The sequence below is a fragment of the Chanodichthys erythropterus genome, chromosome 12 (assembly GCF_024489055.1).
Source record: "Chanodichthys erythropterus isolate Z2021 chromosome 12, ASM2448905v1, whole genome shotgun sequence".
NCBI lineage: Eukaryota > Metazoa > Chordata > Actinopteri > Cypriniformes > Xenocyprididae > Chanodichthys > Chanodichthys erythropterus.
Window position 1 is genome coordinate 50,849,895 of NC_090232.1, and position 18,623 is coordinate 50,868,517.

The following is an 18,623-nucleotide window of genomic DNA, read 5'->3' on the forward strand; positions in this document are numbered from 1 at the left end:
AAATCGCTCCATGCTTGTTCATACAAAAATGTAGTTATCTTAGCCACAATGCAGCAACTTGCTAAGTCAGTGATAGACAGAAATCAAAAAGTTGCTCATGCTCATGCTCCACATGCTCCTTTCATTGAGATCTTCATGTGATCTATCCTGACGCAGATTTGCTGAAATACCAGACTCCACTTAATATGCTGGTCATAATGAAAAATCTAAAATAAATCAAGATTAACATTTATTGTTTGCCTGGCAGAATTAAACATTAATTAAAAGAATTAAAAATAATACATGGTACACAACTGATCAGCACTAAATATAAAACACAGTTCAAAACATATTATTATAAAATAGTTTCAAAGAGTCAGAGAGACACAGCAACTGTGTGGGAAGTTCTGTTTACAGATGCTTCCTTGAGTGGTTTGCCAAATCCCTTTAAATACCCCAAATCTGACAAAAGGTCTGTAAACATTTAGCACCCAAATATTTATGCAGCTTTTCTTATGCCCAAAGGGTCACATGCTTGATTCTATTGATGCAGGAGTGAAACCATCTTACCAGTCGCACCAAAAGTATTTATATTGACTTCACGTAAAGCAGCTGAGACAGCAGATTTGTGAGATTTGCATGGTTGACTGAGACCTGAGGTGAAGGAGGGGGTGTGAGGAGTCAGGAGTCATGTCGTCCTGTGCTCTTTCTCATAGATCTGTTTTATTACAGGTTTGGATTACTGAATTCAGTCTTGGTAAATCAACCCTTGCTCAGGAAAAAAGGTGGATATTTCCTGTTTTAATTTCTTTTAATTAATTAATTTATTTATTTACTGCAAAAGACAATAAATTAATTTAGTCAAAGGTACTTTATGAAACATTGGATAAAACTATTAAAGATCACAATTGGAAAAAAGATAAATAAAATAAAAGAATAAAAAAATGACCTATAAATACAATAAATCTATAATCGATGGATTGGCACACACCTAAATGTGCAAAATGAATCAGTCAGCACTGTATTTATACAGTTACCATGGGAACCACTGTTGTTTACTGCTTGCACCACCAGTATCTTTAAGATGAATCTGATGCACTGAAGAAACACTTCATTTAAATCCTAAGTCAGTTAAAACATTAAATGTACAGTTCTGGTAAAACATAAAACTAAGCCTTTTAAATAGAATAATTCTGTGAATATTTCTGTAAAATAGCACTTTAATAATGAATTTTATCTGCTTGTGTCTTTTCTGCATCTGTGTGTTCATTAACCATGTGTGAAGAACTAGTTTCACTTCCCTCTTCATTAATCTCTCTCTCTCTCTCAGAGGAAGTGGGCGTCTCCGTCACATTGAGCACTTCATGTTAAACTTGTAACCAGGAAAGAAACACTCAAAACTCATCTGAACACACATCGAGAGCTTCAGAAGAACTGAATCTACTGACAACAGAGAAGATCATTTAATAAGAGAGAAGAATGAAGATCATCTTGACTTTCACTCTGCTGATGATTCCTGGTAAGAATCTGAACTCAGAGTAAATCACTAAAAACAGCACAGATTTGATGAGGAGAGTCTTTCACTTCACTTCATGATGTTCTAGTGACTGCTGAAGAAAGTTCATTTCTGTGTAGTCTCATGAATATATTAAAGTGTGTTTGATGCTGGTTTGTTGTAGGAGTCGTGAGCTCCATCAGTGTGACGGGATATTCAGGAGGAGGAGTCACGATCAGATGCAAATATAATAGAGGATATACAGCAAATAAAAAGTATTTTTGTAAAGAACAGTGGTCAGGCTGCAAAGACCAAATCAAGACTGATGAGAAAGATAAATGGATTAATAATGGAAGATTCTCTCTGTATGACGACACAAGATCAGAAGTCTTCAATGTGACCATGAGAGATCTGACTGAACTGGATTCTGGGACGTACCAGTGTGGAGTTGATATCTCTTATGGTGAAGATCCCTACACTGAAGTGAATCTGAATGTTATAAGAGGTGAGTAACTGAGAGCCTCAAACCCATGATGATCTCCACAACATCACGATACTCAACACTGACTGTAATTACTGCCGTTTACACGTGAAACTCATAACAGTTGTTAAAACATTCATAAATGTTTCAGTAAAGTGAGCAGATATGTGTTTATATTGAGAACAAAATGAAAAATGATCTGAGTTTGTGTTCAACAGATCAACCAATCAGGAGTGTGAGAGGATATTCAGGAGGAAACGTCATTATAAACTACAAATATGAGAAGAAACTCAAGAACCATGTGAAATATTTCTGTAAAACTGCAGCAGATCAATGTTTTACTGTAATAATCACTAACAGAGCAGCAGGATGGAAACAGGACAGACGATTCTCCGTTCAGGATGACAGATCTGCAGGTCTCTTACGTGTGTTTATCAGAGATCTGAATGAGAACGACTCTGGAGAATATCAGATTACAGTCAAAGTTTCTGAAGAATACAGTTTCTTCTCTGAGTTTAATCTGATCATCAGAGACGGTGAGACGCTTTCATTCATTTCTGCATTATTTGACAGAATCCATGAATATATCTGGTCATTGTAACATTGCTGCACTTGATTTGGATCTGAAACAGATGATTGTTGTGTGAAGAGCATCAGTCTATCAGCTGCTGCAGGAGGATCTGTGAACATCAGCTGCAAATACCCACAATCCCACATTAGTGATGTGAAGTTTCTCTGCTGGAGATCTGGAGCTGATCTCTGTGCTGAAGAGACGTCTGTGAAGGAGAGCAGAAGATGGAGTCCTGAGGGAAAGATCCAGCTGTATGATGACAGAGAAGAGCAGCTCCTGACGGGAAGCATCAGTCATGTGACTGAACAAGATTCAGAATACTGGTGTGGAGTTCAGTCTGATCAAGGACACAAGAGCTTCATCACACGAGTCCTGATCAATGTTACAGGTACAGGTGATTTTCTCACTGATATTAAGTTTAATGCAATTAATGACCACTAGCTGCTATTCTACAGATCTGTCACCATGATTTTGCCAAGTAAGACATGTTCCTGGATCAACATCTTTGTCAACCATATTCCAATCAACCAATCAGATTTGTGGGACAAGTTTACCGTTTATGACAAGTTTAGGCTTGCAACCAGGGTTAGGTGCTTCTAAATCAATGTTATTCACCTATCATTGCCCTCTGATGTCAGGGATAAGTTATGGGTAGGGTTAGGTTTAGGGGTAGGAATAAGGTTGACTAAATTTTCAGACTGGAATGTTGTTCCAGGATCAACAAAATGTTTTGATCCAGGAACATGTCTTACTTGGCAAAATCACGGTGACTTCTACAGATCACTGTATATTATGTATCATGTTTCTTAAAAATCACTGAGGTATTTAAGAGAACTAAGCTTATTCTGTTCAATAGGTTTAACCACAGGATTATTTTTAATTTATATGTTCTTTCTGTTTTTTTTTTTTTCTGCAGTTCATATGATTGTAGTCTATATGCAGGTAAAAGTGCAGTTTTGTGTAGAAAAAATATTGCTGTTCTACACAATGAGAAACGGCACTGCTCACAAAGCAATGGACATTGTGTGTGTGACCAATTCATTCTTTATTTCATTCTTTAAATGTGGCCGCTCTAGTATTGTAACACTAATCGCTATATGGTTATTTGTTCATATCACATTCATATACAGTATACTCATATACTCATTTCTGTTCATGCAAACGAACAGAAGAGTCTCTAGATGTATATACAATACATATAAGCTACAGCAGTGTGTGAATGCATGGAGATCTGCATGCAGATTGAAAGTTTATGTTAATCTTGTATCACTACAGTGTTTGGTGTTGCAGTATTTTTGTGGTAATTTGGACACATTATTACAGCAGCATTAACTGTAGTTCAGGTGTGTTCATCTGGATACTGTAGAAGTGCAGGTTTATACTGCTGTGAGTCCTTTTACCACACTTATACTATAGTTAACTGCAGTAAATGGTGTTCACCCAGCAACACTTCTGTACTGTATTATTCAGTGTGAAACCACAGGCTTAAGTTCCAGAAACTCAAACAAACAGCTTATGATTCTTTTTTCTAAGTGTCTGTGTGTCAGCAAACATGAATTCTGGGACATCAGTAACAAGTGTCTGTATCATGAGAAAAGTGTGTCAAAAAGCATCATTTAGAAATTCATTGTGTTATTGTTTTATATACAGACTTTCCAGAAACTACATCATCATCATCATCATCATCATCAACAACAACAACAACAACAACAACAACAACAACAACAACAACAACAACAACAACAACAACAACAACAACAACAACAACAACAAAATCATCATCACCACCATCATCAACAACAACAACAACAACAACAACAACATCATCAGCTTCCTCTTTCTCATCAGTCAGACCTTCACCATTCACAGGTATTTCCAGATCTTCTACATCACTGGTGTCTCTAAACACATCAGCAGGTGATCTTGTGCTGAAATACAAACATGATCAATGGGTGTATCTTATGAGGAGGCCTGACCCCCTCCCCATTTTTCAATTCTAAATTATATAATGCATTTATTTACAAAATTGAATTCTTCAATACTTTAATAATTCATATAATAGTTTACATGTAATTTTAAATCATTAATATTAACAACAACAACATGATCTTTTTTTTTTAGATTTAACCCAGATTATTAAATTCTCTGATTCTCTGATTATTTTTTGTGTATTTTCAGGCTCTTCTCTGATCACCCCCCTGATTCTGGTTCTTCTGGTTCTTATCGTCGTTGGACTCTTACTGTATATCTTCAACAAGCGTCAGTCTCAAGGTAAAACCTTTCTTCTTTAGATGCAGAAACTCTCTACACATATAGACAAAGAGCAGTGTTCATTTAAGACCATTTAGTGTCTATATGTGTCCACTTTACAGTGCTAAAAACTAACATTGAAGCAGTGTTGTAGATAATTAGATAACTGATTAATTAAGTGATGATTGAGCATTAGTGATGAACACCTGCTGTTAACAAGCAGAAACAAAAGAACTGCAATTGACTTCTAGCCACAGGCTTAGATAAAATCAACTGAAGATAAAAAGACATTAAATCCCATTTCACAGACAGAGCTTAGCATAAACCAGGATTAGGCCTTGGTTTAATTAAGGCATTTAAGTAGCTTTTATAAACCTTCACTAGAAAAACACATTACTGGTGTGCATCTTGAGACAAAACAATGACACTGACATATTTTAGGATATGTCAGTGCAAGTTTCTTTCAGTTACAATAGCTCAAACATGCAATCTAGTCTAGGACTAGTTTAAGCCTTGTCTGTGAAACCGGGGGTTAATCTCTCAAGATCTGATTCAACAACTCCACCAGCAGCATTACCAGCTTCACTATAACTAACCAGACTTTATTTCTGTCACTTGTCTACAGAAGCTCTTATTGAGAATTAACAGAGGTTTAGATGTTGATGATTTATTGTTTCATTTAGTCGCTATCATTGTGATCAGTGTTTGTTTAGTTGAGCTCTTGACCCTTGACTTTATTTACATTAGTTTTTCTTTGGCTGCAGTACGACACATTTGTTATGGCAAACCATTAGCAGTGAGAAAATATATAATTATTATGTTGTCTCTTGGCACTTAATTAATCACTTAATTATCTAATTAACTTCTTCAGTGTTAGTTTTTAACTCTCTGAATTGTGGACCCCTAGAAACATTTGGCAGTGTTAATTTAGCATCAGGGATTTTGCTGTGTATACTGAGTTTAAAACAAAGATTTGTTTTCTGCATTATATTATTTGTTATTATATCAGTGTTGAAATGCATTATAAATAAATTAGGAATAATTGTTTTTGGCAGGTGGTGATTTGTCGTCTCAGACTGGACCAGGAAATCATGAAGTGGTGAGTCCAGTTACTGTATAAAATGATATTAATGTCTAATGCCTTCCATCCTGATGATCTTCAGAGCTGTAAATAATGTCTCTGTCTCTCCTCAGGTTTCTCACACTGGTTGCGATTATGAGGAGATTAAAGACATACAGTTACCCACAAACCCCTCTGATTCCTCCGACTTTCTATATTCCACTGCCCAATTACCCACAAACCCCTCTGATTCTTCTGACACTGTTTATTCCACTGCCCAATTACCCACAAACCCCTCTGTTTCATCTAACACTGTTTATGCCACTGCCCAATTACCCACAAGCCCCTCTGATTCTTCTAACACTGTTTATGCCACTGCCCAATTACCCACAAACCCCTCTGATTCTTCTAACACTGTTTATGCCACTGCCCAATTACCCACAAACCCCTCTGTTTCCTCTAACTCTGTTTACGCTACAGTTCAGAAAGCCACTGGAGACAGAAAGCCACTGGAGACTGATCATCGCATCACATCTGCTGATGATCTGAATTACGCAGTGGTGAATTTCCACAAGGAATCAGACTGACCTGACAGTGTCAGTTTCAGGAATAATCAGGATTACAGTGAATACTCTACTGTCAATCATCTCACTGCTTGATGAGCCACAGCAAAGGATGTAAATCAACTAAATGTTTGAATATTTGAACCTTGTCTTAGGCATTAAGTTTCATGTAGCTCCGCCTGCTTTGCTGGTCCCATCCGGTTCCCAAACTCTGCTTCCTTCACTGATTCCTCCAGTTTCTTTGCTGGTTTTGTCAAGTTTCCCAGCATCGCCACCTCCTTCCCTCCAGCTTCACACAGAGACCCTTGTTTTTAAGACTCCACCTTGTTCTGTCATTACCCTGACTCCACCATGGACTTCCTTCTGCTCCACCAGGTTCCTCACTCCCACTGGCTTTACCATGGTCCTTGGATCCTCCGACTCCACCTTGACCCTCCGGTCCAGTGGCGTCACCCTGCTTTTTCAGCCCTCTGGCTTCATCTTGGTCTCCAGCCTTCCTGATTCCGCCTCCATCTTCCATCTCTCCACCCTGGACTGCACTGCCTAAGGCATCGCTGCGGGTCTTTATCCCTCAGGCTCTGTCAAGGCACACCACTCCATCTCTCCACCCCCTCATCACCCCAAGCCTTCCCTCCATCTGATATCCATCATCGAGGTGATGCTGCATATCCCGATTCTTTGGTGTAGTTTTTGTTTAAAGGTACAATGTGTAAGATATTTGTATTAAAATATCCAAAAACCACTAGAACAGTGATGAATATTTTCTTGACTTGTGTACTTAGATTATCCCAAATGTTTCCAAGACTGTTTAAATCAAGAAAAATCAGCAATTTTAACTAGGACACGGACCTTGTCCGTGCGTTGCCTATCAATGACATACCCACATTACTGTCGATTTCTGGTTTTATTTTGTAGAAACCATAGAAACACCAAGACGCTTTAATGTTTTGAATAAGTGACCCCTAGCAGCAAAAACCTACATATTGTGCCTTTAATGAGTGTTTTTTATTGTTTAAGGAGTATGGACACATCCAGTTTTGTTGATTTCTGTTCAAAGACTCTTATTTTGATTTTCATTTCATTCATTGGTTCTTAGTTCATGCTTCTTTGGTGTTAATGGTTTCTAACTATGTTGTCATTTTTTTCCTTTGTTACTGGTTATATTTCTCGCTTGTGTCAAGTTTATCATTACCCTGTGCATTTATACTCATTTGTTCTGTTAATTGTCAGTCATTGAATTTGTGTTTGCCTATTGATTTCTGTGACCATAGTAGACACTCTTGTGATAGTAGGAGTTAAGGTGACAACACCACTATGGTCAGTCACAGAATTTGGTATGACACCAGTACTGTTGAAATCGTTTATTTAATAAAACTGCTGCAGTATAGATCATAGTCTCTACTCTTGCCTGCTCAGACTTAACAAATTTAGTGTAGCAGAAAATGTGACAAATACAGGAAGAAAATAGGCCCATTTTCCAACTCCCCTAGAGTTAAACAGTTGAGTTTTACCATTTTCTAATCCATTCAGCCGATCTCTGGGTCTGGCAGTACCACTTTTAGCATAGCTTAGCATAGTTCATTGAATCTGATTAGACTGTTAGCATCTTTCTCAAAAATGACCAAAGAGTTTCGATATTTTTCTTATTTAAAACTTGACTCTTCTGTAGTTACATTGTGTACTAAGACCGACGGAAAATGAAAAGTTGCGATTTTCTGGGCCGATATGGCTATACTCTCATTCCGGCGTAATGATCAAAGAACTCTGCTGCTGTACCATGGGTGCAGCAGGTGCAATGGTTGCAAGGCACGCTCCCTGTGCAAACAGGGGGTCACAGCTGCTGCGTAATATCTCATGAAAACAAGGGCTGCCTCCATGACTTTCGTGAAGACACGGAGATAGGGACAGCCTGAAGGGAAGGACCTTGTACTGATATACTCAATCGTCAAACACAAAGTGCAGGCATGGCTTGTGTTAAGGAAGAATAGAGACATAAAAGTATGCATCCTTCAGGTCGATCACTGCAAATCATTCTTGGGGATGGATGCATTTGAAAATGCGTTTCTGCATCAACATTTTGAACAGTAGCTTGTAAAGGGCTCGCTTAAAAACTCACAGTTCCAAGATTGGGCTTAACCCACTGCCTTTCTTGGATACAGTGAAGTAGGGGCTGCTCTATCACGTCTTTTGCCAGTAGGACTGTGATTTCCATATGCAAGACATGAGCATCGACAGTCTTCACTGAGGTGAACTGGATGCCCCTGAACTTGAGGGGACGCCGGGCGAACTGAATCGCATAGTTGAGTCTTATGGTCCGAAGGAGCCTGCGAGATGGGCTGGGGAGCGCTAGTCAGGCTCTCAGAGACTGTGCAAGCAGGACCAAGGGAAACCTCAGACGTACCCACGGTGTGGCAGCGAGGGACCTGGACAGGAAGCTCCGTGGTGGCCTGAAGCGGGGTCTGAGTGAGCGGTGCAACAGTTACCTGGTTCCATGGTTGGGCAGAGGGTGCATGAGAATGCTTGGTTGTACTCTCTAACCGCCCGCTGCTGCTTGCTGACAATAGAGGAGGATGAGAGTGGTATGGTTCTGAACCGTCCACAGCTCTCTGTGGCCTGTGATAGAGGAGACTGCCCTTTCTTTGAAAATTTGGGCTGTAGAGCCAGCGGTGGAACAGAAACAAAACAAAACAAAAGATTCTCCACCCGACCCTCCTCCTGGGGAGGGAGTGGTCGGACACCATCTCCTGAAGAGCTGCTCCTTCCATCTCTGGGTCACCCGTCTCAGAGCCTTTTGCTCTTACGCTTGCCGCGAGGTTTGGTGGGGGTCTGGACGGGTCCTCCTGCATATGGAAGACTCTAGGGCATCAAGTTGGCTCATTTAGTTAAACACTTGAAGTTGATTTGTCTCTCTGGCAAGATTCCCAAATTGTCAGTCACTGGTGTGACGTCGAACGTGACTGACTGAAAGTAAACTAAAAATCTGCTGTAAGTCATTCTGTGAATGTATTTAAATACATTCACATTTATATGGGAATATGTTTGTGCAATATACACTAAAAAAAATGAATTGGTGGATTTACTTAAAAAATAAGTGTCAAGTGGTTCCACGCAACAATACTGAGTAATTTGTACAAAAAACTATTTAGTTGAATGAACAAAAGAAATTCAAGTAAAGCTGACAAAATTTCTTTGAGTAAATACAAATCATTTGAATGTCACTGTTACATAATATTTATATGTGCAGTTTACTTAATAATGTTATGTTGATTACATAAGGTGAACACATTTTTTTTTTTTTTTGAATAATCATTTAAATAAAAAGGATACAACATATCAGAATGCAACCCCTCACCCCAAAACACACTCAAAAAATAAACTAATTGATCAAACTCAACTGAATTGAGAGCAGGAATTTCATCCTATAAACATACATATATGAGTGTACACAGCCTAAACACAGGCGACACTCTTCTGCATGATGGTAACCACAAAATGCAAAAACATTACAGAAACTACTCTAAATGTCCAACATAACTGAACATTAAACACTAACATAAACTAACAACATCTTTCCCTTTACTGAAAAACACACAAAATAACACTTTAATCCCTAAATTTACTTTCCTAATGCAGTCCTTTGCAAAGCATGCTGGGAACTACGGATCCACTGCACAGTTAGTTATGTCAACAATAATGTGTGCGTTTCACACAGCAATGTTAAGTTGACTGATCAAACACTTACTAAGTAAAGCTGACAATACTCAATTTTAGTAGAAACAACGCAGTTAAATTACGTTCATGTAGTTACATGAGTTTTTTAAGTAATGTGAACAAGGGTGGTTTGAGTGAAAATAACAACAGTGAAAGTTCATTTTTTTTGAGTGTATGTACAAATTAAAGTATAAAACTTTATGAATATTACATGTAAAGCTATGTTTGTCTTCATTTCTAAATATGTTATGTATAAATATATAGCCATATAGCCAGTATATTAAAAAAGCACTAGTTTCCCATATATGGAAATGTATTATGTACTATATCACATGATATTTTGCAGTATATTCCCATATATTTTTGTCCTGTAAGGGCTTGTTCCTGCTCGTTTTACTTTTAGGATGCTTTTGCAAATTTGGTATTTGTAGCCAGGTTTGAATTGGAATTTCATATTGAATTGTAAAATGTAGAAAACTGTCATTGCCTTTGCTTTCAGCTCATTCACAGCCAGATTAAAGTTTCCTGTTGAACTTATTTTTAGGTGTGGTGTGGGTGCGTTGGAGGGCTTGATTTCCTGCTCTAAAGGGTGTATATATTTATATCATAATAAAAAGAAGGCATCCTCCAACTATCCAACTATTAAATTTTCCTCTCCAATGCTTATAAATACTATGACGTTATTATTATTATTTTATTTTTTTTTATTTTATTTATTTCTCTCTCTCTCTCTTTCTCTCTCTCTCAGAGGAAGTGGGCGTCTCCGTCACATTCAGCACTTCATGTTAAACATGTAACCAGGAAAGAAACACTCAAAACTCATCTGAACACACATCGAGAGCTTCAGAAGAACTGAATCTACTGACAACAGAGAAGATCATTTAATAAGAGAGAAGAATGAAGATCATCTTGACTTTCACTCTGCTGATGATTCCTGGTAAGAATCTGAACTCAGAGTAAATCACTAAAAACAGCACAGATTTGATGAGGAGAGTCTTTCACTTCAACTCATGATGTTATACTGACTTAGATAAAGTTCTAATATATTTGAAAGTTTGTTTCTTGTCAGTTTTATGAATACAGTCTTGTATAAAATGTTGGTTTGTTGTAGGTGTCGTGAACTCCATCAGTGTGACAGGATATTCAGGAGGTGGAGTCACGATCACATGCAAATATGGTAAAGAATATACTGCAAATCCGAAGTATTTTTGTAGACGTGACATTTTGAAAATATGTTCTGACCTCATCAAGACTGATATTCAAGATGAATGGTTTGATGCTGGAAGAGTCTCTCTGCATGACAACACAAGTTCAGCGGTCTTGAAAGTAACCATCAGAAATCTGAGTGAAGAGGATTCTGACACGTACTACTGTGGAATTGATATCTTTATATTTACAGATTTATACATTGAAGTGAATCTGACAGTTATAACAGGTGAGTAACTGAGACCCTGAAACCCATGATGATCTCCACAATACTCAAAACTGATTGTACCCAGTCAACCATTCAGGGATCTTATCATGTGGCCACAACGTGATCTAAATGTAACCTCACAGCACACTCACTGTATGCTCATATTATGGCCACAATGTGAGGTCACCCCAGCTCGATATTTTATTGTTCTGAGAATGTTATTGTAATGTTTTCAGTTTAGCTAGTTTTATTTTTGCTACACAATGTTCTCCTAAAAGGTAGGATAGCATTCTATAAAAACATTCCAAACATGTTTATTGATAACATTGACAGATAGGGTGACCAGACATCCAGTTTTTTTCCCGGGACAGTCCCATATTTCAGCTTAAATCGGAAATACAACTGCTAAGGATCACTGATCCTGGATCATTAAATGACACCATCGCCATACACAGACTTGTGTAGTGAGTCTTCTTCCTCATGTTTTACGGCAGTTGGGTTTGCTACTTTGGTCTGAGGTGAGGTGAGGTGAGTTTTAAATTACCTTACAGTTTGTCCTGCAAATGTGCCCAAGCAGGGCCTAATATTAACACTTGCCAAGTGCAAAATGCGAGTAAAAATCCGTGTTGGCAAGTATATGAAACTGTGTCAGTTGCCAGATGTTAACAATTTCACATGGTCTTAACAATCCTGGGTTTCTACAGCATGAGATTCAGCAGCATTTTAAGAAGATATCGAGGCTTCAAGGAAAAAAAAGAAAAAACTAAAACTAAAAAAAAACAAACTTGTAAGCCCCTTCACTGAGACAAACACAAACCTCAAGAATCAGCGTGTGAATCTCAATAATGAATGCAATGCATTCTGGGTGCATCATGCAAAACTCATCAGTGGCTTCCAGAATGCATTGCGGCATAAATCATGTCACCATTATTGAGATTATACTGATTCTTGAGGTTTGTGTTTGTCTCTGTGAGACCATCATCAATCATACAGATTTTCTAATAAAGACATTGTTCGATCTCGTGCAGTAGAGACATTACTATAATCAATAATATAAAATTAGTAGGCCATAACACATATGATCAGCTGATCATAACACTATGTGATAATTATATCCTTATTGTCATCAAGTAGCTGACATCATCTTAACACTTTCCCTTGCTGTTTGCATTACTACATAGCAGCGTTGAAACATCAAGAGTCAGACTGCCCAACTAAAGCAAATACTGACCACCATAATCATAATTTCTGATTTTTGTGGCCTAAAATGATGGCGTTTGCGGCGGCTTTTCTCAAATTTTTACAGCGTGTTTTCATGGGTTCACAGAGATCATCGCCCCCCAGTGGTGAACCATTGAAATTTCAAAACGTTTCGAAACACTTACGACGTAACAAAGCCACATTTCCTGAAATCACTTGACTTTGGAAGTTTGACTTCGAACCACTGATTTTAAACAAAAGTTTTGTAAAGCTTCGAAGCTTCACGAAGCAATGTTTTGAAATCGCCCATTACTAGAAAATGTTGAATAAAGCAGTAGTGATGAACACCTGCTGTTAACAGACAGAATCATTGAAGGAAAGAGGAAAACAACAACAAAATAAAACACCTTTGCTACTTCTGAACATGAAGACCAAATTTGCAATGGTCTCTTTGTCAAGTCCAGTCAAAAAAAACATCACTTACACATCAGTGCTTGTGTTTTGGGACAACACTTGTGTTCATTTTGACACATTCACTGTGTCAAACACAGACATTCAGAATGTGTCAAAAAGCATTTGTTAAAAACTGACTCAAACTGGCTAAATTCTTACACATCAGTGTGTGTGTTTAGGGTCAACACTTGTGTTCATTTTGACACATTCACTGACACAACAACTTTTGAGAAATCCTTCAGATTATATTGATAAAGCTGATCTTCTGCTGTAGAATCACAGTGCTGCTGTAATCAATAATATAAATCTAACTCAAAGATTGGGCTTAAATGAGTTCAGAGATTCAGGTCAAATAATGATTATGTGAAAACATAACCAACACCACCTGATCATCTTTTCTCTTTGCTTGTCTGACTGTTATAACTCAGTTACAACAGCTCAAATACAATCTACTATTAAAAAGTCAAGGGTCAAGACCTCAACTAAAGCAAAACCTGATCTCAATGATGGTGATTTTCTCATTTGATTCGGCTTGTTAACAGATCACCTTCATGACACATTTACTAACTTAAAATCATAAACACAGTGAATGCATCAAAATGAACACAAGTTATTTATTAAAAATAACTTTCAAATTGGGCAATATTTAAAGCTCTGAAGTGCTGGGAAAAGTTGTGTAAAGCATTTAAAAGCACTTGAAAACATTAGGCCATTTCTGCCACAGTTATTTCTGTTAGAGTTAGGCACAATGTTTATCATGGTTTCCAGATTACACAGTGCTGTGAAGAAAGTGTGTTGTTGTTGTGACATGTTGTGAGAAGCATGTAAGTTACATTCGTGACAGAATTCTCTGTTAAACCACAGATCAACCAGTTTCCACAGCAGCACTGTTTTATCTGATCTATGTGGTTTAACAGAGAAGGTTTCACAACGATGTTATTAATTCTGCACTGAATGCAAGCAGTTTCTTCACAGTGCTGTGTAGAAATGTTGTTGTGTGATTGAGATCGGCCCTCTGCTCTGAACTCATGTCACGTTGTCTATTATTGGTCTGAGCTGCGCAGCTGAAACGAGTGATGTTGGAGTCCACGTCCAATAAAATTTCTCTCTGGGGTGACCTCACATTGTGAATATACTGTAGTATGAGCACACAATGAGTGTGCTGTGAGGTTACACTTTTAGATCACTGTGAGACAAATTGTTGACTGGGTAATTACTGCCATTCACATGTGTAACTAATAAAAGTAGAGAATTCTGGGTAGTGACTGTGTGAATGACATCATTCTTTACCATCAAAAAAGCGATGTCACGTTCTGTGCTAAAAAAAGCCTGTGCTAAAAAGAGGTACCTGCCGCTTAGACTGCTGCAGCAAGTCAAATAATGACAACCTACTGTATTTTTTTTATTTTAATTAAATCAATTAATGTAGTATACTTTATATATACTAAAAATATCTATATAATTAATTATTGCATAATATTTTATTAGTAACCAGGTTTAGAAGATATAGAAGTAGTATAGAACGAAGTCATAAAAAAAAAAAAAAAAAAAAAAAAAAACATTAAAAGAGTATCAAAAGAGCTAAAGCCAAAATTCCAGTGGAGCAAAAAGTAGATAAAAACAAACAACCTACTCTTGACATTAGATTTACCTCTTTAGTTAGTGGACAGAAACGGATGGTATTAATAAACTTATATTTTGATAGATACTGATGCACTCAGAATAAACATTCAGCAAACTATATATATATATATATATATATATATATATATATATATATATATATATATATATCAAAATTGATATATTTTCAAAATTGTTACATATATTGTAACATATATCATATTATTTAGTGCAATATTCAATGTGACTTTGTTATTGTGACATTTTTGAGCAAACTAACAACTAACAACTGCAAATGGACAATTCATTCCATATTATCCCAACAGTCACTATTGTTTCCATCAACATCTTTACTCATTCTGTAACCACATTAAAAAAAATAATAGTTAATTAATATATTAACAGTACCTCCCAGATGAAAATAAAATATATTAAAATTGTGCTTTTCTTGGACACACTTAATATGTTAAATTGTTTTATACTAAATGCATATTAAATGTACTATTTTGAAAGAACTTTAAATATAAGTGTATTTCAAGATGCACTTAAGTTCAATTTTAAGCTATTTGCAATTAAATACATTGCAAATAGCTTAAAAAATGGACCCATTTTAAGTACAATTTAAAAAAAAAAAATGTTTTCAGTATATACACACACTTTGAAATATAGAAAACTTTAATGCACTATATATTGTTGTGTACATGACCGTGAGACTATTTTCAGGAGGAAATGTCTTTATAAACTTCATATATGAGATGCAAGAAGATAATCATTTGATACACATCTGTAAAACAGCAGCAGTTCATTTACTTGTGTCTCTGTTACTGTGAACACATTACTGTCATTACAGAGACAAATGACCTGAATACTCCATATCTATCATCGTCATCATCATCATCACCCCCATCATCATCATCATCATCATCATCACCCCCATCATCATCATCATCATCATCATCACCCCCATCATCATCATCATCATCAGTGAAAACTCAAATGATCACATTGACTTCACTTGATACAACATCAACAATATCAGGTAAATATTACTGTACTAAAACCTCTTCATATTACCTTGTATGAATCTCACATTGAACATTAAAATCACTCTTTCTCTTGTATTTTCAGGCTCTTCAGTGATCTTCATTTCTGTTTTGGTTTTGCTCCTAATTGGTGTTTCGATGTTTCTATTGGCCGTACGAAAGTATAAACAATCTCACGGTGATTACATTGTCAAATATTTATTTATTTTCTGCATTAGTTGATCTTAGACAGTTTAAAGTGTGTTGAAGTGAAAGTAAAGATCATCATCACCCTCTACTGGCCTTCACTAGACAGACATGAGAGAGATGCTGAATGTGGAGATGATGCACGATTTAATGATGTGTTAATTAATCCAGTGTGTTTTTGTTTCCTCTCCTCCTACCTTCCTTGTAAACTGATCTGAGTTCAGGATTTCTCTGGGATGAGGTAAGACATCATGATCAATCATAAACCCTTTTTCTGGCTCTACACACACACACACACACACACACACACACACACACACACACACTGCTATAGGCAAAAGGTGCTGTGATTTTCTCATGTGTAATGACATTGAAGCTTAATTATCAAGCTCAATAATGCTCAGTTATTATCAGCTCAATGCAGATACTCTGCAGTTCTGTTCAACCAGAATTCACATGCTTCTGTACACATCCACCTTTCTGATTTGTCTGTTCTCAGGTCACTCAAGTTCCCTGCAGTTATGTGACTGTCAGTAAAACGGACCTTCATTCTGATCTGAACCACACAGACACCAGAACAACTGTAGTCTACAGCGCTGTTCACTTACCCATAAACCCCTCTGACTAGTCAAAACTACTCTGATATCTCCACATCCAGTGAACAACAGCCGGACTGTGATTGTTTGATTATGGGTAGTAAAATACATTCATGAGAGTCACCATTTATTTCATGTTTTCAACTCCCTGTTGTCTTTTTTGTCAGTAGTACAAACACATTTGAGGTAAAAAATACTTAATATACTATCTTTATTAATATAGTTTCAGATGGAGCATGTCAAACTGCAGGACATCAACTTCCCAGCATTATTTATGTACCTAATTTATATAACTTATTGTTTACATCATATAACTTATATATTGTTTTTGGTTTATATTACCCATTGTAAAATACTGTATTTATTTTGTATGTATTTTACTGTAAATCAAATTTATGTTTCTCAGCGTCTTTAATAAAATACATGTAAACCATCTGCAGTGAGTTTTTGTTAAATACTGATGTGTGAATGATCAATTATCCTCAGATAGGCGAAGATGTTGACTCGGCGTGGTATTCCTTACTGTAATCCTTAGGACACCAAGGTTAACTGAAGTAGGCTTCTTCTGAGGTAACCCAGAAGAAGGACTAGATCAGGGAATAAGCAAAGTGACTTGAGTCTCGACTGCAACATTGCAGGTTGTTGGTTCAGATGTGTTTAATTGGGGTTGGAGCTAAACTCTGCAGGCCAGTGGCCCTCCAGGAGCAGGATTGGACACCCCCAATCTAATCATGTGTAAATGTGAACTCATGAACATCAACTTGAATAGGCTTCCTCCTGAAGAACAAACTTGTCTAAATAAACTCTCTCAGACAGATTGCAGAGCAGGAACAGTAGAACCGCTCGGCTCCGAAGCGCAAAGCAAATATGCGATGCATCTGCTATGTTATTTATACCTGCACAGTAGGGCGGAGCATCGGATGCGAAGATCGCATGGCAATGTCTATTGGCTCATATAGTTTACACTCAAAGTAGATTGGTCCGATCCCCAATTCATCGGTCAGTCTGATGTCACAATAAAAGTGACCGACTGAAAGGGAACAGTGTGAAACCTTGTTTAAAATACTGTTGGTATAGGGTATCTTGAGGCAAGAATTGGATAGCATGACACAGTTAGGAGTCATACAACGGACTGAACAACCTACAGATTGGGTAAACTCCATAACTTGTGTGAAAAAGTGATTTGAGAGCTTGGGGAATTAAGATAATGCTTAGATCCTAAAGACCTTAATGATAACATCAAAAGGGAACACTATCAGATACACACCTGTGAACAGATCATTAGTGAAATGTCGGTTGCTAAGTTTTTTTTTAGTAAATTAAATACATCTCATGGGTGATGGCAGATCTGACTGTATTCTGAGAGTTGCAAATATTGTACATTTAACACTCCCTTTGGAAGATATTGTTTTCTTCAACTTACATTTGGGATCAAGTCAGCTCCCGAGATTTTTAATCTGAAGGTTTCTTCAAACTTATTGAAGGTCTACAGAGTGTTTGGAGTCACTGAGATAACATTCTTAGGTGAAAAGCTGTCTGCAGATCCAGATCCAGCTAAAGGACAAGCCCTCCTTGATATGCCTCTGTAAGCCCTCCAGTCCTACTTGCCCTGTTCCAAGCGGGACTTGAACCAGCATCTCCGGCATGGAATGTGGTTGAACTAACAAGGACGCAAAAGACCGCAGTCTATAAGGTCAGTCACTAGTGCATCTCTTGAAATCAGGGGAGTGAGATTTATCTGCACAGTTCTCACTAGTTGGCCTCAGTTACACTTCACTCCCATCCTGGTCATGGCACCAATGTAACCCCTCCGGTCCTACTTGCCCCGCTCCAAGTAAGACTCAAACCGGCATCTCCAGCATGGAAGTTGAGTGCACTAACAACAGCTCTCCCTAGCTGGCCTCTGTTACACTCACCCCCCTAAATTCAGTCACGGCACCAATGTAACCCCTCCGGTCCTATTCACTCTGCACCAGTCAAGACTCTAACTGGCATTTC

The 18,623-nt window shown here is 37.4% G+C and overlaps 2 protein-coding genes across 4 annotated transcripts; both read left to right on the plus strand.

Moving 5' to 3' along the window:
• The first annotated feature begins 1,389 nt into the window (after positions 1–1,389).
• Positions 1,390–10,846, plus strand: LOC137032819 (polymeric immunoglobulin receptor-like). 2 transcript variants are annotated; one of them, XR_010896753.1, is made up of 9 exons: positions 1,390–1,498; positions 1,659–1,979; positions 2,174–2,491; positions 2,588–2,914; positions 4,177–4,395; positions 4,705–4,797; positions 5,832–5,875; positions 5,971–6,513; positions 6,775–10,846. XR_010896753.1 is itself a non-coding variant. In XM_067404778.1 (8 exons), the coding sequence occupies exons 1-8, from the start codon at positions 1,459–1,461 to the stop codon at positions 6,421–6,423; spliced, it is 1,815 nt and encodes a 604-aa protein (XP_067260879.1). In that variant the 5' UTR covers positions 1,390–1,458; the 3' UTR covers positions 6,424–10,845. The 2 variants fall into 2 exon arrangements, 1 of the variants encoding a protein (XP_067260879.1); XM_067404778.1 differs by having other exon boundaries at positions 5,971–10,845.
• Positions 6,917–17,050, plus strand: LOC137032820 (CMRF35-like molecule 6). Of its 2 annotated transcripts, XM_067404780.1 has the most exons (8): positions 6,917–7,054; positions 10,859–11,047; positions 11,222–11,287; positions 11,510–11,545; positions 15,651–15,839; positions 15,929–16,021; positions 16,254–16,270; positions 16,529–17,050. In XM_067404780.1, exons 2-8 carry the CDS (start codon positions 11,008–11,010, stop codon positions 16,655–16,657), a joined length of 570 nt encoding a protein of 189 aa, XP_067260881.1. In that variant the 5' UTR covers positions 6,917–7,054; positions 10,859–11,007; the 3' UTR covers positions 16,658–17,050. The 2 variants fall into 2 exon arrangements, with proteins under 2 accessions (XP_067260881.1, XP_067260880.1); XM_067404779.1 differs by having other exon boundaries at positions 11,222–11,545.
• The last annotated feature ends 1,573 nt before the right edge of the window (positions 17,051–18,623 follow it).